Genomic DNA, 19,271 nt, shown 5'->3' with positions numbered 1-19,271 from the left:
CAGGCCCTACCCTGCTCCCAGCTGGTGGTGGTCAACGCAGGGGTGTCAAGAGGGAGGGAGGGTGGGGTAGAGCTGGACCTTGCAGCAGGGCTGGCTGAGGAGGGAGGAGTCAGTGAGTGTGGAACCCTCAGCAGAGCAGAAGACTCGGGGAGGCCAAGGCTCCCCAGATGGGAAGGCGACCAGGCAGCATCTGTGGCTCGGGACATGTGAGAAAGGGTGCCTGTGGGACACTCTGGTCAACTGGGGAGGAGGACACAGGGCTTGGGGCTCCTGTGCCCAATGAACAGAGAACTGTGTGCTGGGCTGGGTCACTAGGTTTGTGTGTATATCTGTGTGTGTAGCTGTAAACCGTAGGAAACAGAGAACGTGTGTCTTTCTACAGCTGACTTCTTTCAGGTGCAATTATATTTCCGAGAATTTGGGGATGCATGATGTTGCCACATAGTGTTGCTGTGTACTCTGTGGTATGCAGGGCGATACTGTGTCATTGCTCACTGACCTTTCTGTCTGGTGTCCTGGTCCCTCTGGTGCTCTGACACCTGAGGGGCCGACTGGCATGGCCAGCCAGGTCTCCTTGCACCTGTGCCAGACTGGACTCGCTGCTCCCGGACATGACGCCTGGTTGTCATCCTCACTGCTGTCTTCGTGTGTGTACTAGTGGTGTTGAGCGTCTTTTCAAACGTCTCCTGGTTCTCTTGGGGCCTCCACTTTTTATCAAATTACTTATTCTGTCATGGACTGTATGTACTGGGCAGTCTGACATGCCTCCTCGAGTTGTCTGGGGCCTGCTTGCCCCCAGTCACTGTGCTCAGCCTTGAGGCTCTGGCATGGACTCATCAGTATTCAGAACTTTGCAGTCTCAAAGTAATGAAATTCATTAGTGTTTCTTTCCATTATCTCAGGAAATTTCCCCACCCCAAGGTCATAAATATGTTCTCATAAATGTTTTCTTGTAAAATGTTTTAAAGTTTTACTTTTTACAGTGAAGTTATAAGCCACCAGCAGGTGATTTGAGTGCAGCTGGAGAAGAGGTTAAGTCTCTTTTCCTCCAGGTTCACTAGCTGGCTCATCAGCATTGGCTAATAGGCCCTCCTCACCTGTCTGATAAGAGCCTTCCATCCGTGCTGGGGTTAGTTGTGTTCTGTGCCACTGCTCCTGTCTTCCCTTGTGTCTAAACCCCGAGGAATTTACTGTGTTGCAATTATTTAATTATTTTACCTGTGAAGCTGTGGCTTCTGATGGGGCATATACCCCTTATTTTTCTTTCTCAAAATTATCTTGACTAATCACGCCCCTTCGCTCTTCCAAATAAAAACTAGAAAGCAGCAGCCACACTTGCTGAACAATCCGGATAGAACTAGGGGGGCCCGCCAGCCTGCCTGCTCACCTGCCCACGGCTGCTCTCATCTCCCTCCCAGACCAGGGTCCCCTCTCCTCATCTGTTTCATTTCATCCTCGCTCTTGAGTGGTCACTTCTCTGCTTCCTGCTGCGCTTTCCAGGCCCAGTGGCTGCATCTGGAGGCCCACCTACTGCGCCTTCCTGGCCCACATCCATCCGTGCCGGTGTAGGTTTCCTTCATGTCTCTTGTTTTGGCGTCTTTGCTTCCTAAATTTGAGAGTTTTTGTGCTCCATCATTTTGATCCTTAGTTGTTACTTAAATTTTGCCTTTCCCTTGTTCTCCCTTCTTCCTTCAGAATTTCTGTCACGTGTGTGTTAGACCCCCTCAGTCTCTTACCCCCTCACCCTTTCTTTGTTTTCTTATTTTAATGGATATCTTGCTCTCTACTTCTTTTAGGTAATCTCCTCAAGTTGATCTTTCATGAAATTGGTCTGTGTTCTGCTGAGACTCATCTGTGGTTCAGCCACCCACTGAGTTTTTACCGGTTGTATTTGGTTATCTTTTTTATACCTGCCTGTTTTTTATTCAGAGTGTATTATGTCTTTAATTCCTTCTTTCTATCTCTAGTAATATTAGACATATGTATTTCAGTTAATTCCTCCATTCTTTTTTTTTTCTTTTGAGAGAGATTGTGCAGGCAAGGGGGGAGGGGCAGAGGGAGAGACAGAATCTCAAGCAGGCTCCACGGCCAGTGCAGAGCCTGACACAGGGCTCAGTGTCACGACACTGAGATCATGACCTGAGCTGAAATCAAGAGTTGGCTGCTCAGCCATATAAGCCACCCAGGCACCCCTCCTTTGTTAATTCTTTTATCAGAATTTTGGGGGTCTGACAGTGCCATTTTTTGTGGCTGCTACTGGAAAAGGATTCGTTCGTGAGTGCTATATTGAGTGGGCCTTCTCAGCAGTCCTGCGTGGCCTGGGGGTCCTTCCTTTTGCATCTGCCGGGTACCCCCTCATCCCAGAATCCCTTTTACTTAGTTACATTGCAGTCCCTTGTCACACGCCCTGTACTGTGACCCCACTGAACTGTTGATTGTCTAAGAGGTAACTGTGAACTTTCAAAGTTTGTGCCTTTGCTTATGGTTTTTTTCCTGAGCCCAGAGTCCTTTCTTCGCTAGTCACTTTGCCGTCCTGTGTCAAGGCCAGGCATCCTACTGCTTCCTTACAAAGCTTTCCTGGGCACATTCATGCAGAGTCAGGCGTGCCTGTCCCTGCTGGCCGCATGTTCTTCCTCATCGCGCCAGCAAAGCACTCTGCACAGCCCATGGGATGGGGCTCGGGGAGAAGCTCAAGATGGGGCTGCAGTCTGTGTCCATTTCCCTCTGAGACCAGCGCTGTGTGTACAATGAATAAATAATTCTCAGATTCACTTTGAAGTACTATGTTCATAAAACAATTAAAAGTGTTAGATTATATTTCACAAAACAGTAAACAGATTTTAAGATAATGTGTATATAACAATGAAAGTAAAGCCCCCTTCCACAGTGTTGAGGCCAAAACAGATTTCTGATTTCACAAAGCCAGTGTTGTCACATTTACTGGAATGAGTAGCTTCTCCAAGAGCCTCTGAGCCACATAGCACGCCCCCGCCCCCCCCGGGAGGCCTGCCAGCCTGTCTTTCTCTCCCAGGTGAGCATCTGTCTGGAGTGCAACAGCAGCAAACTGCGGGGCTTGAAACGGAAGTGGATCCGCTGCTCGGCCCAAGCAACAGTCCTGCACTTGAAGAAGTTCATCGCCAAAAAACTTAACCTTTCGTCTTTCAACGAGGTAATAGTTGTACCGCAAACAGAAAGTGTAGCAAATCTTTCCTCATTTGTGGAAGTGATACTTCTAAAGGTCTTCGGGGTTTTTTGTTTTTACATCTTTGGAGATTTTAAATCAGAAAAAAAAAATTTTGGTTTGTTTTGCGGGCTCCCAGTTAGTGTGATGGGACACAGTGTGGCCAGACGAGGGCATGGGGAGCCCCCTAACAGGAGAGACAGCAGTGGGGATGGCAGGGAGAGGCTGAGATGTATGAAAGGCCTTGCTCTCTATGAGAAACACCGTTCTGTAATTTCACAAATGGGTTATTGGCTGGGTAGGGGGTGAAACGGTTGGGAAGGTCGATAAGGTAAAATACTTCCAGGTATTTTGTGGTAAATGACGGGAATTGAATGAAAGTCTGCACCTCTGGTGTGCACAGGGGTTGGTGGCTGGCAGCTCTAGTGAGTACCTTGGCTCAGATTCTCAGGGAGCCTTCCCGAGGCAGCAGCACTTACACTAAGCCATATTTTGCTTATGGGACAGATGTGGATTTGAGAAACCAGAAGGCAGATCATACTTGGCTAAATGGTGACCCCCACAAAAGATATGTCCATTTCCTAACCCCCAACACATGTGAACATGACTTTATTAGAAAAAAGGTCTTCGTCAGTGTGTCGAGAATCTTGAGATGAAGAGATCATCCTAGATCATCTAGCTGGGCCCTAAATTCAGTGGCAAAGGTCGTTATAAGAGGAGAGCAGACACAAATTGCCTCAGTCAATTTTAAAAGGTAGATATCTTACAAACTGTCCTCTCTGACTACAGCAGCATTAAGTTAGAAATCAGTAACAAAAGGAAAACTGGAAAGTTCGCAAAACTATGGAAATTAAACGGCACACTTTTTTTTTTTTTAAGATTTTATTTATTTATTTGACAGAGATCACAAGTAGGCAGAGAGGCAGGCAGAGAGAGAGAGGAGGAAGCAGGCTCCCCGCCAAGCAGAGAGCCCGATGTGGAGCTCAATCCCAGGACCCTGGGATCATGACCTGAGCCAAAGGCAGAGGCTTTAACCCACTGAGCCACCCAGGCACCCCAAACAGCACACTTTTTAAAAGAGATTTTATTTATTTATTTGAGAGAAAGAAAGAACACAAGCAGGGGGAGCAGCAGAGGGAGAGGAAGAAGCAGACTCCTCATCAAGCAGGGAGCCCCCCAGGATCCAGGACCCCAAGATCATGACCTGAGCCAAAGGGAAACACTTTGCCAACTGAACCACCCACGCACCCCTAATCAACACACTTAAACAACTAATGGATCCAAGAGAAATTGGAAAACACTTAGAGAAATATGAAAGTGAAAACACAACTTACCAAAATCTGTGCGAAGCAGTGCGAAGGGGGAAATTGATGCTATCAATACTTACATTAAAAACAAGAACGATCTCATCGACAACCTAAATTTACCACTTGAAAAACTGGAAAAAGAACAAACTAAACCCAAATCTAGCAGAAAGAAAGAAATACTAAAGATCAAAGCAGAAATAAATGGAATGGAAAACAGAAAAACAATAGAGAAATTCAGCAGTTCTTTGAAAAGGTCAATAAAATTGACAGGGCGACTAGGTGGCTCAGTTGGTTAAGCCTCCAACTCTTGATTTCAGCTTGGGGTATGATCTCGGGGTCATGGAACTGAACCCCGGATTAGGCTCTGTGCTTAGCACAGAGTCTGCTTGTCCCTTGCCCCCACCCCTCTATGTTTTCTCTCTCTCTCTCAAATAAATAAAATCTTTAAAAATCATATATTTTTTAAAGATTTTATTTATTTATTTGAGAGAGAGAGTATAAGAAGGGGGAAGGTCAGAGGGAGAAGCAGACTCCCTGCCAAGCAGTGAGCCCGATGCAGGACTCGATCCTGGGACTCCAGGATCATGACCTGAGCCGAAGGCAGTCGCTTAACCAACTGAGCCACCCAGGTGCCCCTAAAAACCATATTTTTTTAAAAAAATTTTTTTACAAACTTTGGACTAATGGATTAAGAACAAAGACAAATTATTAAAATCTAAAATGAAAGCAGAGGCAGTATTACCAATTCTACAGAAATAAAAGGGATTGTCAGAGAACACTGTGAACCATTATATGCCAGCAAATAGGATAACCTAGATAAGTGGACAAATTTCTGGAAACACAGAGCCTACCAAGACTGCATCACAGAGATGCAGAAAGTCTGAACAGACCTACGACTGATAAGGAGACTGAACCAATAATCAGAAATGCCCAAGAGAGCAAAACCCAGGACCGGATGGCTTCTTAGGTGACTTCTACCACTTAAAGAAGATTTAATACCAATCCTTCCCCAACTTTTCCCAAAAAAATGAAGGGGAAAGAAACTTCCCAGCTCATTCTATGGGGCCAGCCTTACCCTGCTATCAAAGTCGGACAGAGACACTGTAGGAAAAGAAAACTATAGGCCAACATCCATGATGAGCACAGATGCAAAAATCCTCCATGAAATACTAGCAAACAGGATTCAGCAGCATGTTACAAGAACTATATACCACAACTAAGTGGGTATTTCTGAAATGGAACTGTGGTTCAACATACAAAACCTGATCAAGGTAATATGTCCCAGCAACAGGATGGAGAGGGGAACTACATGATCATCTCAACTGATGTAGGTCTGCAAAGCATTTGACAAAATTCAATACCCTTTTGTGATTAAAAAAAGAAAAATAGGAATGGAAGACACATGAAAATAAAAGCCATATATGAAAACCCACTACAAGCATCAGACTCACTGGTGAAAGACTTACAGTGTTTCCTTTAAGATCAGGAACAAGGTAGGGATGCTGCTTTCACCGCTTCTATCCAACATGGGACTGGATGTTCTAGCCAGAGCAGTTAGGGAGGAAGAATATATAAAACACATCCAAATTAAAAGGAAGAATTAAAATTATTTCTGTCTGCAGATGATATGATCTTACATGTAGAAAACCCCAAAGATTACACACACACATTAGAACTAATAAATTAATTCAGCAAGGTGGCAAGACACAAAATCAGTACAAAAATCATCTGGATTTCTGTACATTAGCCATGAATAATCTGAAAAGGAAATTATAAAAGAAAATTGAATTTACAGTAGCATCAAAAAGAATAAAATACTTAGGAATTAACCAAGGAAGTGAAAGACTTACACACTAAAAACTGCAAAAATTGCTGCAAGGAATTAAAGAAGGCATAAATAAATGGAAACGTATCCCAAGTGGGTGGATTGGAAGACTTGATGTTGTTAAAATGTTAATACTACCTAAACAGTCTATAGTTAGAGCAATCCTTATCAAAATCCCAATGATCTTTTTGCAAAAATTTAAAAATTTTTATTAAATCTTGGTGGACCGTGAGTACCCAAAACAATCCTGTAAAAGAACATAACTGGAGGAACCACGCTTCCTAATTTCAAAACTTTTACTATAAAGCTACATTAGTAAAAAAGTGTGATATTGACATAAAGACAGACATCTAGATCAATGGAATTGAATAGAGAGTCCAGAAATGAACCCTTATGTATGTGGTCAAGTGATGTTCAACAAAGGTACCAAGACCACTTAGTGGGGAAAGGATAGTCATTTCAACAAATGATGCTAGAAAAACATCACCATGCAAAAGAATGGTGTTGGATCCCTACCTCACACCATATGCAAAAGTTAACTTAAAGTAGATCAAGGACCTAAATGTCAGACCTAAAACAGTAAAGCTCTTAGAAGAACACGTAGGACAAAACCTTTTTAAAATCCATGACAGTGGATTTGGCAATGATTTCTTAGATGGGGCAGTAAAGGCACGGTCAGAAAATTTAAAAAATAGACAAATTGGACTTTCTGAAAATGAAAAAATTTTATACAGATTGTGAGAAATTATTTGCAAGCCATACCCTGATAATGGATTACTATCCTGAATATACAGAGAACTCTTAAAACATAGCATAAAAGAAATCGTACAACCTGACAACCTGATTTTAAAATGGGCAAAGGGCTTAGACATTTCTCCAAAGAAGACACAGCCAAGGGGCGCCTGGGTGGCCCAGTGGGTTGGGCCGCTGCCTTCGGCTCAGGTCATGATCTTGGGGTCCTGGGATCGAGTCCCGCATCGGGCTCTCTGCTCAGCAGGGAGCCTGCTTCCTCCTCTCTCTGCCTGCCTCTCTGCCTACTTGTGACCTCTCTCTGTCAAATAAATAAATAAAATCTTTAAAAAAAAAAAAAAGACACAGCCAATAGCCATGAAAGGGTGCTCAGTGTTACTGTCAGGGAAAATACAAATCAAAACTACAGTGAGAACTACCTCATACCTATTAGGACAGCTACTGTAAAAAAAAAATAAAATAAGTGAATAACAAGAAAGTAAAAGATGGTGAGGATATGGGGAAACGGGACCCTGTGCACCATTCGGCGGGGAGGTGATGGAGTGTAAAATGGTGCAGCCACTGTGGAAAACAGTGTGGGCGGTCCTCAAAAAATTAAACGTACAATCACTGTATCATCCAGCAATTCCACATCTGGGTGTGTTCCCCAGAGAATGGAAAGTGGGGTCTTAATGAGATGCTGGCGGCACCATTGTGATCATGGCAGCGTTATGCACCACAGCTGAGACGGGGAGGCACCCTACTGTCTGCGGATGGGTGGGTGGACAGACGGTCGGATGGATGGATAGATGATTGACAGATGGAAGGATGGATGGACAGATGAGTGGATGGATAGAGAGAAGGATGGATGGATGAATGGGTGGATGGATGGATGATAGATGATGGACAGATGGATGGATAGAGGGACAGATGATGGATAAATAAGAGGATAGACTGGATAGGCTAATGGAGAGATAGAAGGATGGTTGGACGGATGAGCGGATAAACAAAATGGACATACAATCAACACAATGGAACATTCTCCAGCCTTAAACAGGAGAGACATTCTGACACCTGCCCCCACCGGGATGGACCCCAAGGACATTGTGCTCAGTGACATGAGCAACCATAAAGGAATGACACTATGTGACCCTACTTCTATGAGTCAGATCATAGAGACAGAGTGTGCATGGTGGATGTCGGGCTGGGGGACAGGGGGAGATAGGGAGCTAGTGTTTCTTGGGGGCGGTTTGGGAAGAGGAGAAAGTTCTGGAGGTAGAGGGTGGGGCTGTTCGCAACATTTTGAATGATAAAATGGTAAATTTTATGTGTATTTTACCACATTTAAAAAAAAAAAAAGGAATGAACTCTTGATACACACAAAGAGAGGCGGAAGGCAGTCTGAGGCCTGGAGCTAGCGCAAAGCTGTGCAGACGGAGCAGAGCTGGAGGGATGTGGCCTACTGGCTTCAGGTGGGACTCTGAGAGGTTCAGTCAGTCATTTTCAACTCCCCAGCAGTGGGGTTTCGGGACAGCCCTGGAGACTGATACTGAGATAGCCAAAATGATTTGCTGGTCTCTCCGGTGGGGCTGCAAGTGGGGAGCAAGTTCAGGCTGTGCTCCTGGGTGGATGGCCTCTGGGGACAGGCTGCTGTGGCTACTGCCCCCCGCACAGTGGAAAGTGAACTAAGAGGTGAGTGTCAGGGCCCCTGGTTAAGGTTGGGGTCCTTGGCATGTGGAGCCATTTGGAGCCCAGGGTCATGATGAGGTCATCCAGAGGGTCGGCATATAGAAGGGTCCTATCTGGGGGAGGTGGGGTTCAGAGCCACCCCCGGCCTCCCCAAGTGTTCTCCCCAGCCCGGCCCTCCTGCAAACGCAAGAGCCTTCTTCCCCTTGCCCTGAGGGAGCAGTTTAAAAGACCATCTGAGTTCAGCATCATTTGTCATCAGGGAAACAAATTCAAACAATAAGACACCACTCCACACCTGTCAGAATGGCCAAAATCCAGAACTCTGACCACCACATGCTGGCAAGGGTGTGGAGCAACAGGGACTCCTGTCCACGGCTGGTGGAGACAATTTAGCCGTTTCTTACAAAACTAAATACACCCTCACCATGTGGCCCAGCAGTCCCACTCTGTGGGGTCTCCTCGAATTAACTGAAACCTTACGTCCACACGAAAACCTGCACGCCATTGTTTACAGCAGCTTTCTTCACAATCGCCAAAACCTGAGAACCACCAAGAAGTCCTTCATGTGTGAGTGGGTGAATTAGCTGTGCTCCACGCAGACCTATGACTCATGTTCACGAGAAACGAGCGCCCAAGCCGTGAAGAGACATGGAGGAGCCTCAAATGCACGTCACTAAGGAAAAATGCAGCAGGATTCCAGTTGTGGGACATCCCGGGAAAGGCAGAACCAGGGGGACAGTGACAAGACCTGCAGTGGTCGGGGGCTGAGGAGAGGAGGGCGAACAGGGGGAGCACGGGGCATGTGGGGGCCGGGAACCAACTCTGGGTGATACTGCAGTGGGGGCCTGTCCTGATGCCCTCGTCCAGACCCCGATGTCATCTGTGTACCCTGGATGATGGTGTCGTGTCTGTGGAGGCTGGTCCACCGTAAGGGACATCCACTCCGGTGTGGATGTGGCTCACGGGGGACTAAGGTGCATGGGACATCTCTCTCTGCTCCCCTTGGTGCTCTCACCCTCAAACTGCTCTAAAAATAGTCTTTTTTAAAAAGAAAGGAAAGGGGCAACTGGGTGGCTCAGTCATTAAGCATCTGCCTTTAGCTCAGGTAATGATGCCAGGGTCCTGGGATTGAATCCCACATCAGGCTCTCTGCTCAGTGGGGAGTCTGCCTTTCCCTCTCTTTCTCTCTCTCTCCTTCTCTCTCTCTCCCTCTGGCCCTCCCCACCGCCCACATGCTTCTCTCAAATAAATAAATACGATCTTATTAAAAAAAAAAAAAAAGAAGGAAAAAGACCATCTGAAGAGCCCATTTACTTTTTCCACTGAGATAAGAGGGACAGACTTGGCCAGGAGACTGACGCAGTGTGGTAACCACAGCTGAGGGCCCTGGAGGGGCCATGGTGAGTGGGGACCCCCCCCAGGCGCCAGGTGCTCCTGGCCCTCAGGTGGGTTGGGGTGGGACCTTTTGAGCAGTCCCCACCTGTGCCACCTGGAGACAGGACACGATCCCCCACAGGCGACTGACATCATGTGGCCCAACTGGCATAGCCAGCGTGGCCCAGGGGGCAGATGTGCCAAGCGCCGTGCCCTTGGCACCCTGACTGAAGCCTTCTTCTCCCACCAGCTGGACATTTTATGCAACGAGGAAATCCTGGGCAAGGATCACACACTCAAATTTGTGGTTGTCACAAGGTGGAGATTCAAGGTGAGACTTTGGAAAAGTTGGGTTGTTGTTTGCAAATGGCAACTACTTTTCTGTGCATATTTTTCAACTAGGAGCTTAGAAGTAACTGTCATGGCATTGTGAAAGACAGTCATTGTGCTGCCATCCATGCTGCAGCCGCACGGGGTCTTGGGCAAGCACCATCCCCTGACCACCCTGTGGTGGGCTGCTGCATTCAGAGAGTGGGGGGGACCCTCACTGATGCAGGAAGCAGATGGCAGGACCCCACCTTGGGTGTGACAGCTAGCGGGGGTGACAGCTAGCGGGACCAGGTGGGGCAGCAGGTGTGCACGGGTCCCAGGTCTCCTGGACCCCAGGAAGGGGGGGCCGTCTGTGTGGCTGGTGGCTAACTCTCTGACTTTGTCTTACAGAAGGCACCGCTCCTGCTCCACTACAGACCCAAGATGGACCTGCTCTGAGCCTGGCCCTGGGCCGGCTCTGCTGCCCTCCGTGCCACCTGCGGGTGTCGTGGGGACCAGACTTCTGAATAGAGAGTATTTATAACTTTTGTATGAGAGAATTCACACTCAGCAAGACACTACCAGCACCACGGTTATAAGACGACAAAACACTTCACAGTCTCAGCGGCAGAAGGGGCGCCTCTCACAGACCAGATGGTAAACACGGTGGCCAGGCGACCTGTGCTTGCTTCCCGGGCCTTGGAAATCCGGTCATTTCCGTTGCATTTATGAATTAGGGTTCATGCTAAGCCTCAAAAATCCTTGTACATTTACTGAACCCTTCCTAAGTTATTGAAAAATCTCTCTCCATGGTGAATGACAATATTTATGTTGCCTTTAGCTTCCTGAAGACTCAGAAGGTATATAAAGGGTTAATTTTAAAACCATTCCATTAATTCTATGAGTTTGCCGTGGTATTTCATCATCCACCACGTTAGGAACCGTGACAAGCCCATAGCTCCCCTGCCTGGCCTGGGGCTCTGGGTTCTGAGGCCCCAGGGTGACGGGGGGCTCCACCTGCTGCTACCCAGACACGGGCACTCCCCACAGGGTAGACCAAAGGTGGCTTGGCCAGCTTAGTGCTGGTTTGCAGAGCCATTCTTGTTCTCAGACGGGACTGGTGTTCAGTAGGGCTCTGATCCTTCAGGGACTTAAGTTCCCCACTTAATTCTTTCCCGGGTTCATCATGCTGAAGAGAGAGGTGGTGGCATTGTGTGGGGTCTCCCTGAGACGGTGCCGTCAGTCGGAGGAGGGCTGGCACCCAGGGCATGCAGACTGAGGTTCCCACCATGTCCACCCCACGCTGCCCCGTGGACAGGGATGTTTGGGGGGTACCCTCCAGCGAGCTTTGGAGGAGCCTGCTGGCTGCTCTTTAACTTCCTTTGTGACCTGAAATGCCAGTCACAGGCAGCACACATTTTGTCTACCCCTTTCTCCTCCCAAGTGTTAACATTTTTGTGGGATTAGTGAATAAACTCTGACGGCACATAAGTATTTGTCCCTTTAAAACAGTAACTGGGAACATGGAAAGGCAACAGGAGAAAGCAGCCGTTTTCCGGGGTCGTGAAAGTGTTCTGGGGTTCTGTGGCCATCCTTGTCCTCTCCATCTGCCCGCACTGTCCGTTTGTCTGTGAGCTCTGGGTTCCTCCCCCTCGTCCTCAGTCACCCCCAGGCAGCCGCAGCCACCCACCTCCTTTGTTCATGGAATGTGTCACCGTCCTGTCTGGAATTTCTTCTCACATTTGCTTTGAACGTTATGGTGGGGTTTTTTCTGTTTCCTTTTCTCTTATATACGTGAGACCTAATCTTGGTGACAAGAAAACCATTCAGATTAATTCAGTCCAAGTGATTCTAACATAAGGCCTTTTAGAAGCCTCGAAGCAGGTTCTGTTAGGAATTGGTCACCAGTCACCCCTCCCTGAAGCCCCTTCACCCCCGGTGCTGTTTGCCGTGTTCAGTTCGCTAGCTTGCTGTCCGTCCGAAACACGTCTGTGGGTCGCTCCACGAGGGTCACTGAGTAGGTGTGTATGAGTGCATATGACCTGTCTACCTCAACATACACATTGTTGCTGAAGCCACACTAACCACAGTGTGGTCTGGGCTCTGGCGTTGGAACTCGGCTGTTTTCCTGGGCGGCGGTGGAGGGGAGGGTCCCACAGTGTAAGCATCCAAATTCAAACGATATCAACTCACAGTTCAGGTCAGACTGAGTGTCGCTGTCAGAATCTCCTAATAGATATTTGTGACTTTGTAGCTATCTTTGGAATCACTTGAATTTGCTATGGTGCTAAGTGGATGTATTTCGATACACAGGTGGAGGTGGTCAGGGCCAGCGCTCACACCGCCGGCTGGCTGCTGACCCACCCGTGACCCCCTTTTGTAATCGTGTTACCCTGACAAAACCTCAGCTGCAGACCTACTATTTTTCTAAGATTCCTCATGCAGACTGTCTTCACTGCAGGGTGTCCCCAGGGACCCACAGCCCTCGGCAGATGGGAGCCCAGAGCCCGTGTCCCGGGGCGACTTCTGTGGTCCCCTCCTCACTGGCACGCTTTCATTTCACCTCAAAAGGCTGAGTTTCATTTTTTCCAGCATGCAAGCCAGGATCAGTTTCTTTTGTAACAGACGGAATTCCTGTGAAGTGGTCTTCACGACTGTTGACGCTGGTAATAACACACGTGCTGTTCAGTCACCTTCCTGCGTCACTGTCACCGGCAGTGGGACCCGCTCCCCAGCACACGGGCTCACTACGTGCAGTTCTCATGAAGATAGAAAATTCAGATAGAATATATAATATTGAATTTAAGATTTGGGGGGTTAAAAAAAAGAAAACTTAACTTTATAAAATTATTTATTCTATTTTAAGCATTCTATCATATTTTCCCATCCAATTGTTTGGTTTCCGTGGTCCAGCTTTATTTACAGGCATATAAAATGAAATTGTGACATGTTTTGCAAGCTTCTTCTTTTTACTTTGAGTAGCTTTTAATTTGTACGTTTTTGTTTCGTATAGATGAAGAGCAACATTCATGCTTTTGTGCGATAGGTTCCAAGATGCATTTATTAGATATCTGTTTAAATTGTAATGTCACATCTCTTCTGCTAAATCGAAAGGGAATGTCGGTGGAATTTCAAAATATGTGCATTCAGCTATTTGGTTTTTCCTTCTCACTGTTGTTCCAAGAACGCTGTTCGGGGATGGTTTGTGTGTGTGCCCCGTGCGAAAACACCTGTCTATAATATCTGAGGGCGCATGACCGGGCAGGCAGCTGCCAAGCGCTGTGTGGCCGCCCCAGGTCCCCCGTCTTCAGACCCTGCATGCTCACAGCCCTGGATATGCCACCGCGTATCGACCATACGTGGGATGGTGCTACTCCCCCTGCGGCCCCAACCCTCCGGGTCCTGCGGCCTCTGATGCCTCCTTGTGGTAAAGTCTTTAGAAATTCGTTTCATTTTTTCCTCAAAGCTCACAGGCGGGCATTTTAGAGCTTTTAAAAATGTGTCATTGAATCGATTGTTCTAGGAACGAGCCCGCTGATTTCTACTTTATACGTGAATATTAGATACGCTCTCAAGATGTTGAAAGTAAACAGCGCAGGTAGCCAAATCAGAAAATACCCAGTTTCTCTGTTTCCTCAGGAAATCATTAACACTCCAGCATATCACGTGTGACCTTTGCGTGATAAGCCAGTGGGTTTCTCTGCCTTGGTATTTCAACAAACTATAGAAGTTGGGATAAGTAGATTAGAAAACCATTATTCACACTAACCATAATTTTGCAAAGGTTCTGTCCCTGCCAGGCAGGGACCCAGGTGGCGCGGCTGGCCACCAGCCCACCGAGGAGGCTCTGCCTGCACAACCCACCCCCCCACCCTCCACCTGCATCGCGTGTGGGTCACCACATCCATGAGCGCATCTGAAGGATGGACTGACGTTTGAGTGTCCCCTAAAATGTGTGTAGCATTAGTGTAAATGTCTATTCCGACAGTTTAATTGGGTCTAAGGAAACCATTTTTCCCCAAATGATGAAGGGTCCAGGGGTGTGAGCCACCATTAGCCTGATCGTCACACGTGTTGCGGTTTACTGAGATGACAATGCAGATACATATTTTTGACTGTTTAATTTGAAAGTTTACATTTTTTATGCTTTGTGTTGGTGTGTAATTTTTGTACTATTGGTGGCTAGTTTTTGTCTAAAATCTTTTTTGGAATATTGCTTAAATGTTTTGATTTTATGATAGTGAAGCTTGTACTCAGTGTTTTGCCAATTAATATTATATGCTTGTAATAAAAGCAAAAGAAAAACTTACCTAAAATTCTTTCAGACTGGAAATTTATAATCTAAAATTACTTGACTTTTGGTTTTATGGGGTTTTGTGGGGCTTTTTTGTAGATAATATAAAATATTTGTATGAGCATATGGTGGATGGTCTGTTGTCTACTACAGTATGATGAAAACACCACAGGCGTTGGTAGTGTCTGAAGGACACACCCCTCACACCATTTTCTGCTTTACCCTGTCCTGAACCCGCACAGGTTAACTCCCTTATCCCGCTTCACGTGGCCCCTGTAGCTGCACAACTCCTGTGGAACTAGCCTGGGGTTCAGTACCACAGGTTTGGCGGGAATGTGTGTACCGTCTGCGCTCATCTGTCTGCTTGGAGTGAGAACTCACTTTGGTGGAGAGCGCCATGTGCCAATGAAAATACTGTTAAAAAAAGAACCTGCTAGTCCCTGTGGTGGGTGGGCTGACAATATTTTACTTCCCTGTTAGGGTGTCAGTCGGAGTTCCCAGAGGAGCAGAAGCTGCAAAGACACATGTACAGGGATCTGTGTCTGTTGTCGTGAGCGCACTAAGAGCACACACGGGTTGTGTTTTCCCAGAATGTCAGCTTTATTCAGTTGTAAAGCAAGGCTAAAGCAGGTTTAGGGTCCCAAACTCAATAACATTTCATTGCATATGTCATTTTGGCTTCATATATCTCACACAAACCAAAGCGCGTGAGAAAAATCACACAACAAACAAGATACAAGGGGATAAGTTGTTAATAAACCAAATGCAAAGTCAGCCTGTGAGCGAGCAGTTGAGATGAGGATAAAGTATTCGTTGTGTCCGGGCCATGATGCGTGGTGGCAGGGTGGGGCGGGGGCTCTCCCTGTTCAGAGATCAGTTGGACAGAACTTGGTGGCAGTTGCCTTCTGATCCAGTCAGACATGAAAGCATCATCATCTGGAGAGTCAACGCTTGCTGCAAAGGTCCTGCCTTTTAAAGGAGTTGAATCGATGGTGGGCCTTTGCCAGGTTCTCCTGGTTCTCCTGGTTATCAGTTCTTGGTGCTGTTGGCCTGTGCTGGTCTCGACGGTCCGTCCCTACTTCCGGAGGGTCGCATCTCTGCTTGACGGGACTGACTCCATTTGCTGTCTGCATGCATCTTCAAGGAGTTTGCTCTGTGGAGGCCATCTGTCCGCTGCAAACTGGGGAGGCCTGTGCAGTGCTGTGAAGGGCAGGAGAGGACCATGTCTCAGCTCAGGTGTCAGGCAGGAGGCGGTCCCTCTTCCTCCACCTTTCTCTCCAGTCAGGCCTTCCAGGGCTTGCGTGACGCCCACCGGTTTGGGGGAGGGCTCAGCCCGCCAAACCAGATGCTCTTCTTGTCCAGAAACACCCTCACAGGCACCTTCAGAGTCACTTTGAACGCCACTTGAACGCCAAGGCCCGTTCAAGCAGATGCGTGAAATTACCACGAGAGAGAATGGCGGGGGCACTATGCCCAAAACTTTGTTTTTTAAAGGTTATGTAATTGACAGCTGTCTTGAAAATCTGAGAAAACTGGAGCTGAAAAAACAGAATATGATGACCAAAATTATATTCCCTCGTGGGTTTCAGATCAGTTAACGTGAAAGAAAAGTTTAGTGTTAAGAAATGGACTTTGCCAGGCCACCAGGGGGCTCTATTGGTGAAGCATCTGCCTTCAAGTCAGGTCATGATCCTGGGGTTCTGGGATGGAGCCCCACATGGGGCTTCCTGCTCAGCAGGGCGCCTGCTTCTCCCTCTCCTCCCTGCTCATGCTCTCTCTTGCTATCTTGCTATCTCTGTCTCTCCCAAATAAGTAAAATCTTTAAAAAAAAAAAAAGGGGGGGGGGAACATTCTGCCTGTTCTACTTGCTTTCTTTCGGTAAGTGGTCTAGAATGTCAGGTTACCAGATGTTCACCTGGATCCCGGAGTTGATGGCCGGGAGCAGCAGGAGGGGAGGGGGCATCTCCGGGCTTAGGCCCCCCCTTGTTGGTCTGAGTCTCCACTGGCACCAGGTGAGGCTGGTGAGACCCAGGGCTCTGCAATCCTCCTGGGCTCCTCCTGAGACCAGGGAGCCCTCCCTCTAGGCCTCGGGGGAATGTGTGTGCCTGTCTGCTCCTCTCCCCTGAGGTCTTACTGGAGGTTTTGCTCCTTCGGTGTGAATGCATGTGCGTGAAAATGTGAGTCCCGTTTTAACTGGAAGAACTATTACGAATGTGATTGTGCAGCCCTAAAATGTAACAGGAGCACATGGCACAGCTTGAATGTCTCCCTTAGGTTTTTGGTTCTTAAGGATAAAACCCCCAGTGGGTGCAACAAGAACCCCCTAAGGGGCGGCTGTGGCCAGACCGTAGGGTGTGGGGCGGGGGCTGCCTCACTGTCCCCGCTGCATTGTAATGCACCCTTTGCCTGAAACAATGAAATCATATGTCCATCTCCCAGTTATGCCTGTGCTGACCCAGTAAGTCTCCTGTAGGGCATACAGTTCACTCCCTCCATCAAAGACCAACAGTGGAGGGCACCTGGCTGGTTCAGCAGGTAAGAGCCTGCAACTCTCAGCCTTAGGGTCATAAATTCAAGCCCCACGTTGGGCCTGGAGCCTACTTAAAAGAAAAAGACCACTAGTTACATTTTGTACCTTCTCTTATTTACATGGCAGTGAGATGCTTTCCCAGGTCCTGAGGAAAGGGAGAGGGCTGTCTTAATCTCGTGCGGACTCTGCAGTAGGACCCTTGTCAGCTTCATTTTTATTAAGCTTGATTTATTTTGGTATGAAAAATTAACAATGTGTTACATTTATTCCTACTGTTTTTCAAGTGTATTGGGGTACTATGAAAACAAATTTTCTGCTTTAAGAACATTTTTTTAAAGATTTTATTTATTTCAAAAAAAGATTTTATTCATTTGAAAGAGAGCATGAGCAGGGAGAAGGGCAGAGGAGAAGCAGACTCCCCACTGAGCAGGTAGCCTGATGTAGGACTCAATCCTGGGACCCTAAGAACATTTTTAGTCAAGGGGCGTTTGGGGGGCTCAGTCAGTGAAACGCCCAAATCTTAGTTTCAGATCAGATCGTAATCTCGGGGTCGTGGGATCGAGCCCAGCGTCAGACTCCCTGCTCAACACAGGGTCTGCTTCTCCCTCTCCCTCTGCTCCTCCCCTCGTGCTCTCTCCCTCTCGCTGTCTCTCAAGTAAATTAACAAAATCTTTTTTTAAAAAGTCTGAGACTTTAATGGGTTTATTTATTTATTTTGGAGAGAGAGCATGCACTTGAGTTGGGGAGGTGGTCAGAGGGAGAGAGACACTCCAGCAGACTCCCACTGAGCGTGGACCCGGACTTGGGGCTCCATCTGAGGACCCTGAGACTATGACTTGAGCTGAAACCAAGAGTCGGACGCTTCCCCAACTGCGCCACCCAGGCGCTCTGACAGGGATATTCTTTTCTTTTCTTTTTTTAAGATTTTATTTATTTATTTGACAGAGACACAGTGAGAGAGAGAGAACACAAGCATGGGGAGTGGGAAAGGGAGAAGCAGGCTTCCTGCTGAGCTGGGAGCCGGATGCAGGGCTGGATCCCAGGACCCTGGGATCAGGACCTGAGCCGAAGGCAGACATTTAATGATGGAGCCACCCAGATGCCCCCCTGATGGGGATATTCTTAACGTCTGCTTTAAAAGCATAGTGGTTGTGGGGTTTTGATAAACACCTTCTCCTAAGTGGAGAAATTTCCTTCCATGACAGCTTACTTAATATTTTAATCAGGAATATGTGTTAATTATTTTTTTTATTTTTTAAAATTAAAATTTTTATTTTATTTTACTCTTAAGATTTTATTTATTTATTTGACAGAGAGAGATCACAAGTAGGCAGAGAGGCAGGCAGAGGGAGAAGGGGAAACAGGCTCCCCGCTGAGCAGAGAGCCTGATGTGGGGCTCAATCCCAGGACCCTGAGACCATGACCTGAGCTGAAGGCAGAGGCTTAACCTACTGAGACACCCAGGCGCCCCTAAAATTAAAATTTTTAAATTACCCTTTTGGTTTTGGAGTTCTTACACATGAATTCGTGCAACCACTACAGTGAGGACACAGAGTAGCTCCTCGGCTGAAAAGACTCCTTCTTAGTGCCAATCTTTTGTGGCTGAGCACCTGCCCCACCAATGGCCTGACCTTCAGCACCACCCTGCCTTCTCAAGAGCATGGTAAGCACATACCCTGAGCTCCACAGCACTGCCTAGGTACGTACTCCACCTTCCCTATGCTCTGGGCAAGCCACAGTTACCAGATCCCCTGCTCACGCAGACCTTCTGTGCTTGCAGTATTCACTGACTGTGAACAGAGCAGCTGTGAACATTCCCACACGGGTTTGCACGGGGATCATGAGACTTTGTTCTCTGAAAGTAGAATTGCTGGGTCATCTGCTGAGCGTGCACTTCACCTGGTAAGCTGCTCTCATCTGCATTTCTGACCTCGAGGTGTGAGAGTCCCAGCTGCTCCACTGCCGGTGTCCGCCTGAGTGTTGCCCGGTTACTGTCGTGCAGGAGGGTCTCACTGTGGTTTGAGTCTGCCTTT

At 47.4% G+C, this 19,271-nt stretch overlaps 1 protein-coding gene across 3 annotated transcripts in view; it reads left to right on the top strand.

The window, feature by feature from the left end:
* The window catches only part of PCGF3 (polycomb group ring finger 3), a 52,391-nt gene extending 37,661 nt beyond the window's left edge, over positions 1-14,730 (top strand). For all 3 annotated transcript variants that reach the window (XM_082727222.1, XM_082727224.1, XM_082727223.1), the window contains 3 exons: positions 3,032-3,169; positions 10,356-10,436; positions 10,826-14,730. In XM_082727222.1, the coding sequence (XP_082583348.1) occupies positions 3,032-3,169; positions 10,356-10,436; positions 10,826-10,873 (267 nt within the window). In that variant the 3' untranslated portion in view covers positions 10,874-14,730. The remainder of the gene's footprint in view (positions 1-3,031; positions 3,170-10,355; positions 10,437-10,825) is intronic.
* Positions 14,731-19,271: the final 4,541 nt, after the last annotated feature.

Source organism: Mustela nivalis (assembly GCF_964662115.1).
Source record: "Mustela nivalis genome assembly, chromosome: 4".
NCBI classification, from domain to species: Eukaryota; Metazoa; Chordata; class Mammalia; order Carnivora; family Mustelidae; genus Mustela; species Mustela nivalis.
This window is presented reverse-complemented; position numbering and strand designations above follow the sequence as displayed.